Raw genomic sequence first — 21,081 nt, forward strand, 5'->3', positions numbered from 1 at the left:
ACCATATGGGTGTCTTCCTTTCGGGGCCCCTATATGCCACGTGCTTGGGTACACCTATACATATTGGGCATCAAACTGTTCAGAGGAACCTAGGCTTTCATATTTGGGGCGATTTATCTTGATACCTAAAAGTATGTGGGTAATACGATGCTGCAGGGTAGAAATTTTGAGGTGATTTTTGGAAATGTCGCCAAAATCACCAAATTTAGGAATGGTTTGCGGTTTGTACTTTGGAGTACAAAGACATGCATACCCAATTTAGATTCGTGGGAATGTTTACTTTCCGAAAATATATGGTTTTCTGGGGTGAACTTACCCTTTTCTACTTTTACCCCCCCAAAACGATGTAAATGGCTTGATTTTGCAGTGTCTGAAATGACAGACCATATGGGGGTCTTCCTTTTGGGGCCCCTATATGCCACGTGCGTGGTTACACCTATACATATTGGGCATCAAACTGTTCAGAGGACCCTAGGCTTTCATATTTGGGGTGATTTCTCTTGATACCTAAAAGTATGTGGGCAATACGATGCTGCAGGGTAGAAATTTTGAGGTGATTTTTGGAAATGTCGCCAAAATCACCATATTTAGGAATGGTTTGCTGCTTGTTATTGTGGAGTACAAAGACATGCATACCCAATTTAGATTCGTGGGAATGTGTACTTTCCGAAAATATATGGATTTCTGGGTTGAACTTACTTTTTTCTACTTTTGACCCCCCCCAAAACGATGTAAATGTGTTGATTTTGCTGTACCTGAAATGACAGACCATATGGGGGTCTTCCTTTTGGGGCCCCTGTATGCCACGTGCTTGAGTACACCTATACATATTGGGCATCAAAGTGTTCAGAGGACCCTAGGCTTTCATATTTGGGGTGATTTCTCTTGATACCTAAAAGTATGTGGGTAATACGATGCTACAGGGTAGAAATTTTGAGGTGATTTTTGGAAATGTCACCGAAATCACCACATTTAGGAATGATTTGCAGCTTGGTACTTTGTAGTACAAAGACATGCATACCCAATTTAGATTCGTGGGAATGTGTACTTTCCGAAAATATATGGTTTTCTGGGGTGAACTTACTTTTTTCTACTTTTACCCCCCCCAAAACGATGCAAATGTGTTGATTTTGCAGTATCTGGAATTACAGAACTGATAGCTCAAATGAGGTGTCTACATTTTAGGGCCCCTATATGCCACATGTTTGGGTACACCTATATATATTGGGCATCAAATTGTTCAGCGGACCCCAGGCTTTCATATTTGGGGTGTTTTACATTGATACCAAATGATTTGTGGGAGATATGATTCTGTAGATTGGAAGCTTTGAGGTAATTTTTCAAAAAATTCACCAATTTCTATAAAACATTATAACTTTAGGAAACAATTGCAACTTGGTAGTTTGGAGTACAACGATATATTTACCCATTTTTGATTCACCAGAATCTGTTCTTTCTAATAATGGGTAGTTTTCTAGGGTAAACCTACTGTTAGTGGAATGTTTGGCCTTGAAAGCAGAAGTATGCCGTTTGGGGAGCGGAGCTTTGGAAATTTGGTTGTGTACTGCTTGTAGATTTTGATCTATACAAGTGAGAAATCTCCATAAAACTATATATATTTGGTATTGCCGCGTTCAGGAGACATAGACCTTTCCAAATAGGCTGTGTTCTCATACATAAAGTAAATGATGTTTCTGATATATGTGATTGTTCTTTGTGAAACATGATTTTTTTCATTTTATTGGACACTTAGAAGCCAATATTTTTTTACAGAAGTAGAATTACACCAAAATTCCTGCATATTTTGAAAGTTCAGGTTGTCCTGAAAAAAACAATATATTGTTTTGCTGAGTAAACTAAAAGACCGCCCCAGGAAAGGCCCTTAAAGTGAAAGAGTGCAAAATATCTAAAAACTGCTTGGCAGTAGATGTTCGCATCTAGGACAAAACGGCTGGCAGGTAAAGGGTTAAAAATATAAACTTAAAAAAAAAGAAATAGCATCAGTCACTAAAAGATATTGAAAGTCTTTCAATATCTAATCTCATTCAAGCTAAGGTTCTACATTCACATACAGTGTCTCATTCCTTTGTATTTGACTTTCTTACATCTGTCTCTGTTCTATTAGCCATGGGTACTTTTCTATACCCAACCCCTCATCATCCTGAAAGCTCTTCATTAAGGTGAAATACAATGCCTGCCGCCTGCTGGTATGATATAATATATACATCTTAACTAGCCATAACCAAAAAATACAATGACTTTAATTGTCACAACAGTTATTGATAACCCATACACGTAAAAATGATTTTTATTGGAAGCTAAAACCCTGCTCTTATTGCAGTGTTTTCGCCCTCAAATTATTTTCTGATATATGTTTTATTTCTATACAAAGCCCCAACAAACAAATAATAAAGAAAGAATAAAATATTTGTGATGAGTTACCATTCTAGACAATGCAAATTATATTGTAACTGCATCTGGTGAGCTTCTTTATAAATGTAAATGTCTATAAAACATGTTGATGCCCTGGTGTTACTGTTATATGTTTATAATTTGCAATACAGTAATGTTGCTAGACAATTAGCACTTTGTCAATATTAATTGCATATGCCTCTTTTTTAAAGACCTGATTGAAAGTAGTATACCATTTGTCACCTTTAACAGTAAGACATTGTGTGATATACAGTGCACATTGACACCTTTAGAAAGCCACTATAGATAGAGAAGAGTGAACTACATGCTCAATGGATTGATAATACTTGCTTGTCCAGTCACTACATCTCAGCAATGAAAATCTGTAGAATGTACTGCCATCTTGTGACATACAATTTAATCACACACTCACCCTGATAGAATGACTACCCGTTTATTTGTTTGTCTAATGCAGTGCTGTCATCTTGATGAGCCAGATATAATTCTCAGTTCCTTTCATGACAAAGTGCAAGTAAACATTTTTACAACTCAGTACTCAAAATGTGAAATAAGCTGGTGCAGCAGCAGTAAAAAAGCAGCAAAGACACAGTGAACAATTTTGCTGAACCACAACACAGTGCTGTGCTTAGGGCAGGCAAGGATAAATCTCAAATGTGATAAAAAATGAAGGAACTATTTCCTGTAATCACATAGTTCACAGCTCCCATACCACCCTCCCTAACATGCACTATTCCACAAAAGGTGAATGACAGTAAGCGCAGCCTGCTAAATGTGTGTGCCCCTCTCATTGGGGGAAAAGGAACTGTGCGAACGACTGGCAAAATACATTGGTTTGTTGGGTAGAAGGGTGGGAATAGTGCTTCAATTGGGGTAAAAAAGTAGAAGGATGGTATCTGTGCCACATATAGCATGGTACATAAACATGTAAGGCCTACCCACAATTATAAGCCTACCAACACTTTCTTTTTTATATTGCTGGGACCGCAAATAAAACGTGTAAAATAAGGGGGGGGGATAAGGGTATGTAAAAGTGAGGTTTCACTGTGTGTGCTGTATTGGTGGTCTTGTATATAGATCAAATATTATTATACATATTATTTTCATGTATAATACCAGAAACAATAGGGACAACAAAAAAAAAAATTATATATATATATATATATATGTGTAAATAATAATGCTCAACATCCTACTCACTTCTCCCTTAGTTGTTTTCATCTTTTACTTCCTTTTGTTTTCTTGTTTTTCTCTCCTGCTTTGCTTCACTATCTCTCTGTAGTTTTTCTCCTTGTTACAGCATATCTTATTGTTTTGCTTTTTATTCTGCTCCATCTTATTTTTTTTTTTTTTTACCATTGTGCTAACATATTCTTTCCTCTTCCCTAATCTCAGGCTTCCATTTGCCCTTGCATAAATCAAACATTCTCCCCAATTTCTGTTTTTTTCCCTTTCTAAAGATTCCCCTTAAAACTTCTGTTGCACTGCATCTTACTAGCAGTGTTTTAAAAAGGCTCCTCTATCCTGTGCAGATATTGTATAGACATTAATCACTATAGACTGACATGGCTGCCAGTAAAAAATGCCAAATACTCTCCAGTTCGGCCTTGGCCACATACTTTTAAAAAGCCTTAACTGATAGTGGGACTGACTTTGCAGTATGAAGGAGCGGAACATCGTTGTCAGTCTTTATTGATTTGCACCTATACATACCTTCTCCAAAGAACAACTAAAGCCCTGTACATGCACACTTCAGTTTAACATATCAACACTTGCTTGAAGACAGTTTTCAGACATGCTCCATGTACTTTTTTCTGTTCCCTTTGCAGACCAGGCTTGGCTGTGCTGTGATTAGATGGGGACGGGTTCTAATTTCTCCAAACATTATCCAACTGCTGCAAAGGGTAATGGAAACAGAAAGCAGTCATCCCAAGATAGAACTGTCCAGTATGTACAAACCATGCGCTATTTCTAGTTTTAGCTGCTTATTTCCCTCCTGGTATGAGGTTCAGGGGCCACGGACCCTGGTGCAGTTGCTCCTCCTGTACCCCCAGTAGTTACGTCACTGGTGCTGTCCAACTTCTGTGGTACAGAGGGCTGGAATTTTTCTGGCCTATGTGATGGAGGGACAATAATGAAAGCCAGTCTTGACCACTCCCTGTTTCAAACCACACCCATATTACCACAAGACCATGTCCACATTAATGGTGGTAGCACACAAAAAAACCAAATGGTTGGTGCTCACTGTAGGGATATCACTCATATGTGAAAAATATGTCATATTAAAACATGCCCTTAAATACATATGACTCCTCCTCCCCTGTGGATAACACAGCACTCCCAGCACATGATTAAACAACTTAGGGGCCCCTAACAAGAATTTACAAATGCTAAACCCTACCAGGCTTACATCCCACAGGTAGCATAGGGCAGGCAGTGTATGGCACAAACAGGGAGCATAGGGAAGGCAGAGTATGGCAAACACATGGAGCATAGGGCAGGCAGAGTATGGCGCACACACAGGGAGCATAGGGCAGGCAGAGTATGGCACACACAGGGAGCATAGGGAAGGCAGAGTATGGCACGCATAGGGAGGCAGGATACAGAAAGAGACAGCGAAGCCTATCAGGACCACTCTAAGATGAACAGTTCATACTGTGCTACATACAGTGATACAATGCTGGTGCCCCCTTTGTCCAATCTGAATTGTGAACAGGTAAACAATGTAGGTACTTTAAGTCTGGGTATGAGGTGTGAACAGGCCCGGATTTGTGGCGAGGCCACAAAGGCCCGGGCCTAGGGCAGCAAATTATTTAGGGCGGTAAGGCGTCTGGCCGCTTGTTGAGGAGCACTGGGATGCGCAGCTCCCCAGTGTTCCTGCTTGTGCACTCCCGTGGGTGCTAGGTCCGTGCTGAAGACGGGTGCTGGTACCGCCCGCAATCCGAATCGGGCCCTGGGTGTGAACAATAGAGGTGTCACAGGTGTGAACAATGCAGGGGGAGATTACATGTGTGAACTTTGCTGTTTGAAGTTAAACAATGTAGGGTCCAGTTAAACTCATTAGTGATACCTTTTAAATCTTAAACAAGGTAAGCAGTCTCAGCAGGCAGCACAAGGGAGGGTCGCAGGCCAGATATATTGGACAGCACTGGTCTAATGGGTACACATTGTGCCTCTAGAAGGCAAATGTAATTTAAATTTTTTCTGGACAGGGGATGGGAGCAGGGCACATTGAGATGTGGAGAGGCCTGGGCACATAATTATGTGGGATTTTTGAAGGCATATTAATCAAATGGTGAACTCTCACACTAATAAATACACCTCCTATAAAATCCTATAGAAATGAATAGAGAGCAGCAGAATTTCACTCTGACGAGCTTTTCTTTCACTTTTTGTTCAGCAATCTGGTTGCTATAACATACTAAAATCAGTCTATACATCATACTAGAAGTTAATTTAAAGGTGATCAACCCCTCTGTTTGCGCTCAGCACTTTGCACCACTTGCGCAGGTTGGAGTGCAAAGACCTGAGCTGTCCCACTCATAAAGCCAGGCTTCGGGATGCACTTATGTGTCTCCAAATGTGTGTCATTCAGATGAACAAGTTAGGTAGCACCAGCACGTGAAGGCTACAAAGGTGACCTGTCCTTAAAGGGATAAGGTCACGGGGAAAAAATGTTTTTTTCCAAATTTCCTCAGTTAATAGTGCTGTTTCAGCAGATTTCTGCACTGAAATATGTTTCTCAAAAGAGCAAACAGATTTTTTTTAATTTAATTTTGAAATCTGACATTGGGCTAGACATATTGTCAGTTTTCCAGCTGCCCTCTTGTGCTCTGATAAACTTCAGTCACTCTTTACTGCTGTACTGCAAGTTGATATCACTCCCTCCCCCCAGCAGCCTAACAACATAACAATGGGAAGGTAACCAGATAGCAGCTCTCTAACACAAGATAACAGCACTCAATAGTAAAATCCAGGTCCCACCGTGACACATTCAGTTAAATTGAGTAGGAGAAACAACAGCCTGCCAGAAAGCAGTTCCATCCTAAAGTGCTGGCTCTTTCTGAAAGCACCTGACCAGGCAAAATGACCTGAGATGACTGCCTACACACCAATATTACAACAAAAAAATACACTTGCTGGTTCAGGAATAAAATTTTCTATTGTAAAGTGAAGTATTTGCAGTTTAAATAGTGTGATTTATAAATAAATCTACATCATAAAAATGATGATTCATGACTGAATCCCTTTAATGGTCAATCTATTTGACTCCCTGGCGCTATGCTCCGCACATCACTTTTTTTCATTCTGGATGCAAGTGCTTAGTGAACTCATAGCGCTCTAGCACTTGCTTCTGGGGCTATGTAAAGGAGGCACAGATTTGGGTGTCAGCAGAGCAAATTACCAACCACCAGAGCAGGCAGTTAGTAAAAAGGCATTTTTGGATATTGGTAGGTCAATCAGGAGCACATGTAGTTACAGGATGGCCATCTCCAATAGACTCCAATTTAATGAAAAAAAATTAGTTTTTAAAAATTATTTCATTTTGTCTCTGTAATAATAAAACAGTACCCCTGTACTTGATCCAAACTGAGATATAATTAATCCTTACTGGAGATAAAACAATCCTATTGAGTTTAATTCATGTTTTAATGTTTTATTAGCAGATTTAACATATGGAGATTAATCCCTTATCAGGGAAATCCCAAGTCCAAAGCATTCTGGTTAATAGGTCCAATACCTGTATAGTCCCCAAATCATTCTCTGTTGTAACAATTGAGACTCATGTCAAGTTTGTAATTGTATAGATTGTGTTCTTTATTGGGTAAAAGTGTGAAAATCTACATGTATAGCAACCTCACCAAGCAAAGAATCAAACCCATAGATCATGGAGTTCTTCTCGGTGACACACAGAGACCAATGCTACTTTCAAATATGAGGATATTAGGGGTCACCTTGGAATTCCATAACCTGTATAAACACATGTTTCTATATGGTCATGGGACTCTTTGGTGACTTAGAATATGCTTATTATAATAGAGGGTGCAATATTTGCAAGGCAGAGTTTTGGTAGTTCTATAGGTAGTTAATAAAGTTATGTTGTGAGAGGGGCCAGATGTATGTATTACTTGCTTGTGTGTGGCAGTAAACAGGCAAAAGGGTTGCTCTGTTAAACTCTGGACAAAGGAGATGCTATCTGGAATGACTGTAATAAAGAACTCTGCAGAAGGCTGAATGTACAGGAACCAGTGTTTTTTTCCCAGTGGTATTTAAAGTACATTAGTGTAAGGTTCCAAAGTTGTAGTGCAAGGCAGGCAATTGTGTCTGTTTCTAAAAGAGTAGATGGTAAACTCATCAGGACATAGGCTTCAAATCCCAAATCTATACTGACACTCCGATCACTTATTTATTATCACTGTCTAATTTATAAAAACAATATTCTGGGCTTGTGTTCACACTTTTAAAGAACTGTGTGCATCTGTGGTGCTGTATACATAAATACAAATGTATGAGTTTCCCCCTATAATGAACAGATCTCATTTGCTAATGCAATAATCAGAAAACAGAGCAGTGATTATTGTGGTAGTTACTGGGGTGAAAGAACACCAGGAGATGGGCTATAACTATGACAGCTGGGAATGGGTTGGCTTCTGTTTTATCATTTTCTTGTCACAAGAAGACATTTACTTCAAAGAAAACTATACCTTCAGAACAAATACAAAACCAACAGATAATTTATATCATTTATACTCCAATTCTTTATAAGGTCACTTACTAGATCAGAAAATACTGACCGTTCACATCTTTTGTAACTAAAAAAACCCTGTCTTTGTAAATACATGCATCTGCACAGATTACTTATATGACAGGGGACCAGGGAATGTGCATTGATCAACTTTTTGTTCTATGTCTGTAGTTAATTTGGCCAGATCAGTAGCAATTCCATTGTATTTCAGTACATTTTTATTAAGCCATGGAGTGCTCCCACAACCTTTCCTCTTTGCATTCTGTTCACATCTTTTACCTTGTGATGTAACAGGAAGTAGTTGTAGTATATGAGTAGAAGGCACAATTCCAGCATATACACGTGCCCTTGGTTGAGAGACAGAAGGACAGCTTAAGTACTTAAAGGGGACCTGTCGCCTTAAAGGAGAATTCAACCCTTTAGCAAAAAACCCATACCCTCCACCCCATGTAGACCCCCCTCCCGGGGAAATGGCCCTAAACTTTTTACTTAGCCCTCGGCACAAATTCAAGCATCGGAGTTTGCAGCCATCTTCATTAGATGAGAAATGTCTGAAGCCACTCACTAAATGTGAGTTTAGAGCTTAAAGTGATATTGACACTAAAAAACTACCTTGTAAAATATGAATGTACATTAGGGGGCAGATTCATTAAGGGTCGAATTTCGAAGTTAAAAATACTTCGAAATTCGACCCTCGAATTGAAATCCTTCGACTTCGAATATCGAAGTCGAAGGATTTAGCGCTAATCCTGCGATCGATCGATCGAAGGATTTTTCGTTCGATCGAACGATTAAATCCTTCGAATCGAACGATTTTAATCCAACGATCGAAGGAAAATCCTTCGATCAAAAAAAGGTTAGCAAACCTATGGGGACCTTCCCCATAGGCTAACATTGACTTCGGTAGGTTTTACCTGCCGAAGTAGGGGGTCGAAGTTTTTTTTAAAGGGAAAGTACTTCGACTATCGAATGGTCGAATAGTCGAACGATTTTTCGTTCGAATTCGAACGAATTTAACCAATTCGATGGTCGAAGTACCCAAAAAATACTTCGAAATTCGAAGTATTTTTCATTCGAATCCTTCACTCGAGCTTAGTGAATCGGCCCCTAAAAGTTACCTATAGGACATGCGGATTGGTGTTTGCGGAGAGGTTTATTTTTTAAGTAATTGTTAGTTGATGTTCTTAAACTTGACTGTTTTGCCAACCTGACTGTCCCTTCTCAGCCTGTCAGTTAAAAGTTTTTAATGCCAACGGACTTCTGCTGCATAAATATGGCAGCCCCCTCATAGACGAACACGGGGAGTCAGATAGGTAATGTAAAAGAATTGGGCAAATACTTTATGGCAAATTTATAAATAGCATGCAAAGTCAATTGTATGATAGATGTAAAAAGGCATAATTTCTAGTGTAGACAAAAAGGAACACCAAGAGCCCCAATAGTGTAATATGTTTTAACAAGGAGTAATGGTAGAGTAAACAAGTTAATACTCACAAACCAGGGTTACCGCTAGGCAACCACTGTATAGGCAGATGGGGAAATTATCCTGACCCCACTCAGGAATAAGAAGTCGCTCTCTGTAAAAGAAGAAAGTGGGGATGATACCCCTCCACTCGGGGTGGACTCGATATGGTAGTAAAACAAAACAGAGGCGCCAAAAGGATAAAAATAGCTAAAAGCACTTAAAAACCCAATGGGTAATTCAGAGGAGGTAGTAATAAACTTACCTCCTCCAAGCAGACACCAACAAAAGTGGTAATTTTCAATAGTAGTTTATTCACAAAACTGTATTGCAACGCGTTTCGCAGGCATTTCCTGCTTCATCAGGCAATATGGAGCGGGAGCAAAAACCAACTAAAAAAATACAGAGACAGGCAAATTTATAAAATATTATTATATACAGCTGTTCAGATTATGGGTAAGTGTGCATACTAAGTGATGCCCTTGGGCCAAGGATATGGGAGGGAGGGGAAACAAGGGGAGGAGAAATAGTTCACAGCATGGGAAAACAAGTGCTGATGGACATGGGGGATAGGCTACTAGTATATATTATCTAAATTGGGAACCAAGTATCTTGGTGGGAGACATAATAGGGGACATACAATAGTAACATAATAAAGAATGTAACCTAAGGTATATTTAAAACCAGGGGATGTAGCACAGATGACTAAACCAACAAAAGAAATCAATGAAATTAAGATAAAGTGAAAAAAACTTACCAGTGTCTTTATATAAACACGCCAGGCGCCTCTGTGCTGCTTGAGGACGCCTGAGCGTGTTATATAGTGTGACTAATTAATGGGAAATATGTGGGGGAAGGGAAAACAAGGGAAAGAGGAAAAATTCACAGCATGGGGAAGCAAATGCTGATGGATATGGGGAATAGGCTGCTGGTATATATTAGTCTAAATTAGTTACTTTGTTTCTCATTTAGACTAATATATACCAGCAGCCTATTCCCCATATCCATCAGCATTTGCTTCCCCATGCTGTGAATTTTTCCTCTTTCCCTTGTTTTCCCTTCCCCCACATATTTCCCATTAATTAGTCACACTATATAACACGCTCAGGCGTCCTCAAGCAGCACAGAGGCGCCTGGCGTGTTTATATAAAGACACTGGTAAGTTTTTTTCACTTTATCTTAATTTCATTGATTTCTTTTGTTGGTTTAGTCATCTGTGCTACATCCCCTGGTTTTAAATATACCTTAGGTTACATTCTTTATTATGTTACTATTGTATGTCCCCTATTATGTCTCCCACCAAGATACTTGGTTCCCAATTTAGATAATATATACTAGTAGCCTATCCCCCATGTCCATCAGCACTTGTTTTCCCATGCTGTGAACTATTTCTCCTCCCCTTGTTTCCCCTCCCTCCCATATCCTTGGCCCAAGGGCATCACTTAGTATGCACACTTACCCATAATCTGAACAGCTGTATATAATAATATTTTATAAATTTGCCTGTCTCTGTATTTTTTTAGTTGGTTTTTGCTCCCGCTCCATATTGCCTGATGAAGCAGGAAATGCCTGCGAAACGCGTTGCAATACAGTTTTGTGAATAAACTACTATTGAAAATTACCACTTTTGTTGGTGTCTGCTTGGAGGAGGTAAGTTTATTACTACCTCCTCTGAATTACCCATTGGGTTTTTAAGTGCTTTTAGCTATTTTTATCCTTTTGGCGCCTCTGTTTTGTTTTACTACCATAATTTCTAGTGTATCTCTCTAATAAATAAAAACTCATCCACTTTATTCATTATGGGATTTTTAGAATTGTATTAATCAAATGGAGTTCTAACTTTCATCCATTGATAAATATGGTTCCTAAATACACTTCTATAAATCCCATAGGTATGAAGACAATGTGGGTGAGTTTTTATTTAAGCTCTAAACTCACGCATGGCAGCCTTCCTGATATTCTAGTTTTTTTTTCAGGGAAAAAACGCGAATCGAATTTGATCGAGTTTGATTCGAATTTTCGGGACGTTTAAATTTGTTGGGGAGTTTTAATAATTCAATTTTATTAATACATCAAATTTCTGATTCATTTGAATGTAGGGGAGTTTAAAAAAAAAACTCACATGAATTGGAAATTCGACCCTTGATGAATGTGCCCCTGTGTGTGTCGTACGGATTATTTCTTTTATACCACCAGTGTGCTTCAGCAGTCCTCCGCTGGCCCGAGCAATGCAGAATTTGGTAACTAAGGAAAAATGTTAGTAGCTTCCTGCACACGGTCTAGCCAAAGACTGTATACATGTTTAACTGCCAAGTGCTTTGCTGCCTGCCTGCATACAACTTAAACATTACTAAAATGAAAAACGTACCATAGATCTGTCTTTTATTTTCATTATCACAGCTGTACAATCTTCACACATACACAAGGGAAATGCACATTGGTTACACAATGGCATTTGGCTGCATTTCCAGTTATAATACATCAAGTGCAATTCCATTTAAAAATGTACATTTATACAAATTAGGATTGCTTCCCCATTACCTGTCAGTATGTAAAGCTTGATCTGTGTGAAACCACTGTGTGGTTCAATTAAAAAAAATGCAATCAATTATTTTAAAATGGCCTTTTCCAGATAACAGGCCAGACTTCGGTATAAAATGTTTACCATGTAACTTGTAACCATGGTGTTGCTATTTAATATAAACCCTCTTATGCTACTTCCACTGTTTGACTATCCGCCATCCTATTTTACAAAGAACATGGTTCTTACCAGTCCTAACTATGAATGGAAACTAGAACTTTCCAGTTCTAGTTCAGTTCCATAAACCTGTGGCATACTGAAATGACAAAGGACAAGTGCTACGGCATATACATATTATTAACAACTCACTACAGATGTAAAATAAATGGATGACAGTGCTTTGCATGTTTGTGTTTAAAAGTTCTAATATAACCCATCATGGCTCACAGCTGTTGTATGAACTATTCCCATATATAAAGGCCGAGAGCATGTATCTTACAGGCCACTGCGGTCATTTGGCTCATGAAATGATTTCCTTGTGGGAGCTGTTCAACAGAAGGGTAAGGTTATTGCTCGCCTCAGAAATGGGTTGCCCCTTTCCATAAAATAAGAAATATACCATTTGCAATCCTTTTACCTTCACAAGGTGCTATGGACAATAAATAAAATTGTTTGCCTCACTTCCTTTCCCAAATACAGTCTTTTTCTGTGAACTACCTGTTATATGTCCTTTCTTTTTTAGATTTCTCAAGTGCTTTCCCCATGGTTTTCTCATTCTCTCCTCTACATTCAGGACAGTACCATTTTCCTTTTGGTTTGTGATTGAGTCCAACACAAGAAAAGTGAAACCACTCAATGGGGCATTCTTCATTATCACAGCCAATCATTTCACCATAAGAAACTTGATTGCACAGACAGTATGTGGGTTCATTGGGATCGATTGGAAGATCAGCAGGTGAGGCCTCTCGTTCAGCTTTGGCTTTGGATCTCTTTTTCTTCTTCGATGGTTTTGCCTTCTTTTCCTTGGGCGTTCCTGAAGTGAGATCATCATGGTCATGGTTGATGGTTGAATTTTCCCTGTTTTCATTGTTCCGCTGTCTCCTGGATCTTTTATTGCTGGGCTTTTCAGTCTGGACAATGGCCTCATTTTTGGATTTTTCCTGGTTGTTTTTGCTGCTGTTGCTTGTACTGTCATTCAAATCCTGGCAAGTCTCAAACAGTTCCACGTGGCTGTCTACCTGCCTGGTCCTGTTCTCAACCAACTCCACCATTTGGCTCACTATCTGGATTTTGTCATCACCAAGTTCTTGACTACGAATAAGAGCTCGCTGGATGAACTGCAAAAGACGCTTTTTTTGGACTGCATCAGATTCATGCTTGAACTTTTCATAGTAGTCATCCAATTCTTTTAGGATTTCTGCAACAATAGATAAATGTTTTATCTGCAGATTATATTAGCATGTGCACATAACGGACATTTTCAGTATGTTACATAGTTAATTTGGGTTTGAAAAACCCACTGCATATATACATACATATACAGACCTGTCTATATATATAATTATATATAGTAAATGTCAATAGTGATGGCACTCACAGGATTCACTAAATTAAATCAAAGTTGTTGAAAAAAAATTTATTTATCCGACGTTTCGGTCCCACACAAGTTGTAGATTTTGAGATCACAATAGCCTTGGATATTATACTTGTCCAAGAAATCATCCAAGCCACTCAAATGCATGAATAGTATTTTCCATCACAACCTCACCCGCCAGTGCATTCCACAACCTCAATTCTCTCACCATGAAGAGCAGCAAGACTGACATAGTTTTATAATAACACTCAGTACAATCTACAAGAAAACATACAGGGTTCCAGCAAAGGCTAAATCTGGATAATTATTTTGTCTTCTATTTACAAATTACCATTCCCCCAAGTAGCAACATAGAACATGCCCCAGGCCACTTGTTCATACCCCCCCCATCCTACTGACATTTTCTAAGAGGATAATAACAGAATAGGCCAATGGGAGCTAATATAGATTATGGTCAGACAGAGGCTGCTTAAGGAAGATTAAAACTGCAAACTGAATCAGAAACACCTTCACAAGACAAAAAATGTACATATGCCCACTAGAAAACTTTAGATGGTGGGCCCACTTTCCAAACTATTATTTCTCCTCTCCTCAGTTAACCTCTTTATTCTACTAGTCTTTTATCTCTACTTACTATACTTTATTCTTCCATTATTAGGCCTCTTTTTTTTACCATAATGAAATAGAGAATGACAACGAAATAGTCCAAATGGTTAGAAGCAAGAGGGCCCACGACACCAGGAGTTTTCCCTGGTATCCTGGTGGGCCGGTCTAACACTGTAAATAATATATGTAAATAATTATACAAATGCACCCTAATATTTCCATTAGAGAAGCAATTAAGAAAACCGTGTTTATTGCAAGAAGCAGGTGTATTGGCTTAATTCCATACAAGAATAAGGGAGTTCATTTTTAAATGAATATAAATGAACAAAACCTCGCTCAGATTAAAAAACACTCTTTTTTCCCCAATAAAAAAAAACACTAACCTTATTTAAACTAATAAATTATCAGAATGTTCCTGCCTCTAGAAAATAATGTTAAATCATTGATCCATTCATAACACGTTTCACTATAGAGCAAATATGTTATACAGTGGCAGATTATGCAAAATTAACAATTAGTTCTCCTTTAAGTATACATTTTAGGGCAGAGACACGCTTAGATTCGGGTAGATTAGTTGCCCGGCGACATATCTCTTCTTCTTTGGGGTGACTAATCTCCCCCAACTGCCTTCCCGCCGGCTTGAATGAAAATCGCCAGCGGGATGGCACTCAGAGGGCTTCGTTTTCTGTAGTCGCACAAAGTTTCCTCATGAGGCAACTTCGGAAAACGAAGCCGGCGGGATGGCAGTTCCGGGAGATTAGTCGCCCTCCCTGAGTCCAATAGCGTGTCTCTCTGCCCTTAAGGGTCAGATTTATCAAAATGTGAGATTAGAGCTCACCACAGAACAATTCATCCAACTTATTTTCTATCTAATTTAAAAGAGCAATGTTACAGTGGCTACAAGTAACCTGTAGATATGACAGCTACCTTTCTGGAGTATAAAAATCTATTCAAAATATATATTAAAGCTATTATAGATAGATGACAAACACATTATATATATATATATATATATATATATATATATATATTATTTATTTTATATATTTATTATTTATTTGAATTTACTATCAAAGGCTCTTTTGGGCATGGCCGCACTTCACGTCTTCTATCAGTTAGTGTGCAGAGAGTGAGTGTGCAGCAAGGCCATAGAAATATAGACAAGACCAATGTAACTTCACCATCATACAAGTTCTAGAACATTTACTTAATGTAATAAACATGGCACTTTAGGCAAAGCAAAACCGAAAACGCGCTTGACGAGTGCAGGGAACACTATGCACACGAACGCAAATACAGACAAGGTTATAGAAAATATCAGAAATCTCATCACACATCCGCTCGCATAAAATACCCTGTCCCAAAACAAAGATGGCCGCAGAACACTTGACAACTAGGTCACATAGCAAACATTGGTTAGTTCGTGCGCTGCTGTAAATCGATCCTACCGGAATGGAGCTGGCCGGGCTACTCCCACAGCCAATAAAATCCGAAGGGCGGACGGACACATTTAAATGATCTTTGAGAGGTGGGACCTGAAACATGAGGCGTTACGATAAAGGGACGTTCATTTGAAGGAAAGAACCAATGACTAGGACAGCCGCGGCCCGGGACCTTCCAAACCCGAAGCCAATGATTTTAAAGGGGCGGGGCTACTTAAACTACGTTGACAAGGCCCGTCGTATATAAAGAGTAATTTGTTGTACAGCTAGATTAAAGCGCGGTTGGCGCTGTACGGAAACGATTGGGAGTTACACCTGTTTTCGGTATAAGTACGGCAATAGTCCGGCTAAACACAAGAATAATACTGTAACAACGTACGCTACTGTGAGCGCTTCATCCGACTATCCACTTCTTCCCCATTCACACACTATTCGCAAAAATAAAGGTACCACGTACACAGACGAATAAAACGTCGAGCTCCGAGTGAGCTTCAGCCCGGCTGCCAGTGCGCAGCTTTCAACAAACAGCCGCTGCTGCTGTGACGCATTTGTCGCTTCACTCCAAAATGTTGGCTGAAAGGGGACGTGAAGCCTGCGGTTGTTATTGACACTACAACTCCCAGTACCCCGCCCCCATAACATTTGGTGTTTTAAGTTACAAGTGAATATTATTCGGGGAAAAGCTGGTTGAACAAAGCCGCGTCCCTTTGTGTAGGACAAGCTGTAGTTTACACGGGGTATGTTGAGCACTGGTGCGTGTGTGTATGTGACAGTTATAAGGCACACAGTATGTACATACAGAGAGAGGGCTGCCTTTATGTAGGACAATGCAGAGCTCTCCAGCTGCCAGAAAGAAGTGCAGCAGCAGCAGCAATAGCTAAAAACCGGCAATGAGAGGAGCCGTCGCACAGGCACACTCCGACTGAAACCCACACATCGAGAAATGAGGCGAAAATGAACCGGGCAATGGAACTGCGACTTAAAATCCACTGCGGGCACAGCCTTTTCTATTTAGTTCATTGGAGATATTCATTTTAGTGGCGCGACTGATGCAAAGACAATGACAAAATGAAGCAAAGGAAACCCTGCCCACCGCTCCAGCACTCGCTTCTCCCTTACTACCATTACTACTACAGCCATCCTGCTGCTACTGCTACTGGGGACTGTACATTCCTCAGTGTTGTTCTGCTGTAATCTCTGGGCTGTTTAATGGCACACAACAGCCGCCTCACACACACACACACACTCGCTTCCACAACAATTTTAGCGCATTGGATCCAATAATAAATCGCTGCATCAGGTGACTGTGAGACAGGGAGCCGTGTTTATGGGCAGCGTTGTTGTGAGGAGAAAAAGCTTATGGAAGGGAGCAGAGGAGCTTTTGTTCCACCCTATGACAGGCAGCTGGAGAGTGTACACACCGTGCGTCCTCTTCTCCCAATACGGACAGGGACACACATTTACTAACTGCTCCTTTAGTTCATTGACAAAAGGGGAAAGAGTTGGGCAAGTGCACCTCGAGTAACAAGAATACTCCAATGAAAGGAAGGTGACAAAGTTCACCCCACTTTCAGGACATGGAGAGGTCGCAACACGAGAGACCTTCTTACCTTGGTATTTGGCGTCGATCTCCCTCATGAGAGAGACATTTCTTTGCAGGTCGAAAGGCAGAGACTCGATGGAGTCCAGGTAATCCTCTACATAGTTCACCATGTGAATGTGCTCTCCGTTTGCCGGGCTCAGCATCTTGTGCGGCTGCAGTCTCCAGCACTAACACCCCGCCGGGCTCCTGTCTGATCCAGGATCTTTCCCCTCTGCAAAGCACTTGCCAACCCCCCTCCTAGAACAAATGCAACCGTCTCCTCGCCGACTACTAACACACAGGGGACGAAACACAAAGAAGGCGGCAGGGTGAGCCTGGCATGAGGCTGCCGGCGCCGCGGAGGTGCATGGAGATGTGGTTGTACTGTGTGAAAAGAAGAGGAAAAAAAAGTGCAGCAGCTGATTGAATGGCTGTCTATCTGGAGAAGTCGGGAAGGAGGTAGTGGGGTGTGTTTGTGTGTGAAGGGGTGGGGAAAAGGTGGGGGCCGGAGGGTAGAAATGCAGCAGTAGTGGCAGCAGCAATAGTGGTAGCAGCGGGCAGGAGGGATGAATTGTTGTTTGGCACTGACTACAGACACAGGATCATTTCAGGACTGGGGTGGAACTAGCGGGCACCGTACTGCCGGTAATGGCGACTGTTCGACGCTCTACTACCTATTTGTCCCTTTCACCGCCTCCCACTCACTAAACCCCGGAGCGGCGACGCAGCTTTTTATTCCCACATACGCGACATACAACGTGGAAAAGCCGAATAGCAGTTTGAAACACTTGGGAAACATTCACCCCCCCCCCTTTCAATAGCGCATGCGCAGAGTTCTGTTGCTATCAGTTCTGGAGGAAGGGATGTTCAACTTGTGGCCCGTCACGCTTTATAATACTCGTCAAATGTTAATGTGGAGGGAAGGAATCTCATGGACACTGACTCGCCGCGGGAGAAATGCATTGCTGTGGCCCCATGTGTATTCGTTCTGATCAAAGTATAACAACGCCAGGGGGCTGCAGTGAGAGAAGGGTAGCGGCTAGTTCCTATCCTAGGAAAGGACCTGACGTCACGGTCATGTGATCCTACCATGTGACCGCTCCACTGCGGCTTACCTATCCGTGAGCGGCAAATTCAAACATGGGAAAGTGGTAATGGGTTCTAGTGGGTGGCTGCCGACTCTTGACAGGACCTAAATTCCCAGGGTTGCCAACTTGTATTGTAGGTTTAGTACAGGTTGTAACCTCTACCTCAGGTTTTGGGGCTGTTCATTGTGTCGTTGGATGATTGAAGGCATCACTGCCTCTGAATTTCTGTGGGGTGAGGGGGGATCACAGTGAATTCATGTCGGGCAGACTGTATTCAATATTTACACACCCAAATGCAGCTATAAGATTGTTGTTGGAGCTGGAGTTTTTTTTTTTACCGTTACTCTCGCACAATTACGGTGCAACAATGGCAAGATAAAAATGAAAGGCAAGACATACTGACACAGCTATAATAATATTCTATTCATTAACCATAAACCGCTTTGCTTTTCTGCTATGCACTGAAAGTCTCCCTTAATGGAGAATAATGTAATGGACAACTTGGGAACAATAAACTGTATAGAAACTGTTGCCTTGGTGTTTCATGAGCTGATGAAAAATGTGGAGCGTCCAGTCAAGTAATAGAACATGGGATAACGGTCATGAGAGAGACTTCTATTTAAGGAGAGGATCATTGCCCCTAAACCAGTAACACCAAGTTATCTTAACACTTAATTCCCCCCAAACTTCTATATAAGTCAGGCTTACTCTCCCCTTTGGTTTTCTTTTTAAATCTTGAGCTTCAATCTGACTTCCAAAGTGCTTCATAACAGAATGTGAAAAGGTGAAGGCAGCTTGAATTCCTCTGTGTGCTGAACCAGAAGTCAGCTTCACGCGGATCACCTAAAGCACCTAAGCTTTTTTTTTTTTAAGCATCTGCAGTTCAAATGTCTGTTTCTTTTCCTTCAGACAGCTTTGGGGGTAATATTGTGAGCATATATATTAAAGGAACAGTTCAGTGTAAAATTGATGTCCACTCCATCCCTTAGATTGCAGAAGCCAGGTCTACAGCCAGGTCTACAGGCTGCCTGGGGTCCAAAAGAATGGAATGTAGTGTTCACCTTGTAGCTTAAAGGGCGCTCATGTGTATGCTGCCATATTCCCTTCTGTTTCCCTAACCCTGCTTTCCTTGATTTAATTTGGCGCATTGATCCTGGGAGCAAATCCGATTGCCGTTAAGGGGTCAGGAAGGATTTTTTTCCCTCTAGTAAGAGGTTTTTTGCCTTCCTCCGGATTAAATAGAGCAGTTTATCTAATTATTATCAATAAAACTGTGAGTTACACAGATTTAACATCAAGTTGCTTTGTGTGTGTCTTTATTCTGAGTATTGGTCACATTTGGGAGGAGTAACCTATAGATGTGGTGGGTGGGGTGAGAATGGAACAAATAAGAAACACTAAAAAGTTAAAGAAAAATGAAAGTGAAATCTACTCATGTTCTTGTTTTAAAGAAACCCAATCAGTGGAAACCAAGTGAGCTTCAAAGCAGGAAGTAGTTTTTTCTTCTGTTAAACATGCAGTCACTCCAGTCTTTATACATTACATTTTTGGCTAACTAACCCTATTAGAAACATGTTTTTTTGCACAGCCTATCTATTTACCCAGTTTTTATTTTTATACTGAACAATTCCTTTAAGCTCAGCATAGCAGAGGAATTCAAGCTGCCATCACCTTTCTGCTATGGAGCACTCTGGAAGTCAGATTCAAGCTCAAGATTTAAAAAAAAAAAAAAAATTGAGTTAACCTGACCTAGTACTATAGCTATTTGAGGATGAATTGAGTGTTAAAAAATGTTGGTGTTACTGTTCCTTTAAAGATAAATTCTGTCATCCCAGTGTCTTTACTATAGAGACTTGACAGGGCTGGCAAACACTTGTAGGCTGCAGCTACATTTATATGCAAAATGTATTTCAATAAGTGGGGATAAGTTATTGTGGAAAGGGTTACTACACAGGACAGGATATGGTTAAAACTTAGCTGCACAAGGGTGATGAAGGTAAATTATAGACTAAGAAAACTGGGAAAGGATAAAGTGAATGTATGTGTGCACTTTGTGGAGAATGTGAGATAACATGATATCTTTTCCCTCCTATAAGTATAATGGAACACCAAATGTTTTGTTGAGCAAAATGTTTGTCAATTCATTCTTATGGGAACAGCTTGCAAGTGCTAGCTAATGCAATAATGTATTTACAGGCACAAGGAATTTCTACAGAAATGAATTGGGTGGGGGTGGGAATTTGGAGTGGTTTGGTGTATGTTCACAGCACTGAAAACACTCAAGCGGCAAAATGCTGGGTCCATAAAGAGGGTACACATCAGTGACTATTCCATTAAAAGAGGCTAGTATGTGTATAGGATATATTTCATTATTTAGGCTAATCGAAAGGCTGATGAATTTGTTGCAATTTCCCATTGACTTAAATTGGAAGCTTGTGGTACTACCAGACGTGTTCTTCACACTGCTGCTACTTCATCTACTTACCTAAGAGAGCTGCAAAAATTGGAAAGTGGCTCATCTTTTAGGCCAAACTGCTTGGCAACTTCCTGCATTAAAAACTGATTGGTGGTCAAATTCTGCCCATTCCAACTGAGTTTGAGGGCATGGGA

The 21,081-nt window shown here is 40.3% G+C and overlaps 1 protein-coding gene across 1 annotated transcript; it reads right to left on the reverse strand.

The window, feature by feature from the left end:
* Nucleotides 1-12,003: 12,003 nt before the first annotated feature.
* ing1.L (inhibitor of growth family member 1 L homeolog) lies at nt 12,004-18,418 on the reverse strand. Its single transcript, XM_018247198.2, has 2 exons — nt 17,412-18,418; nt 12,004-13,576 (listed from the first exon to the last, which is right to left on the reverse strand). The coding sequence occupies exons 1-2, from the start codon at nt 17,545-17,547 to the stop codon at nt 12,873-12,875; spliced, it is 840 nt and encodes a 279-aa protein (XP_018102687.1). The 5' UTR covers nt 17,548-18,418; the 3' UTR covers nt 12,004-12,872.
* Nucleotides 18,419-21,081: the final 2,663 nt, after the last annotated feature.

Source organism: Xenopus laevis, chromosome 2L, assembly GCF_017654675.1.
Source record: "Xenopus laevis strain J_2021 chromosome 2L, Xenopus_laevis_v10.1, whole genome shotgun sequence".
Classification (NCBI taxonomy): domain Eukaryota; kingdom Metazoa; phylum Chordata; class Amphibia; order Anura; family Pipidae; genus Xenopus; species Xenopus laevis.

Coding starts and splice junctions, on each gene's coding strand:
- ing1.L (XM_018247198.2), bottom strand. CDS start 17,547: ATGCTGAGCCCGGCAAACGGAGAGCACATTCACATGGTGAACTATGTA. Junction 13,577..17,411: donor GATCGACGCCAAATACCAAG/GTAAGAAGGTCT, acceptor CTATTGTTGCAG/AAATCCTAAAAGAATTGGAT.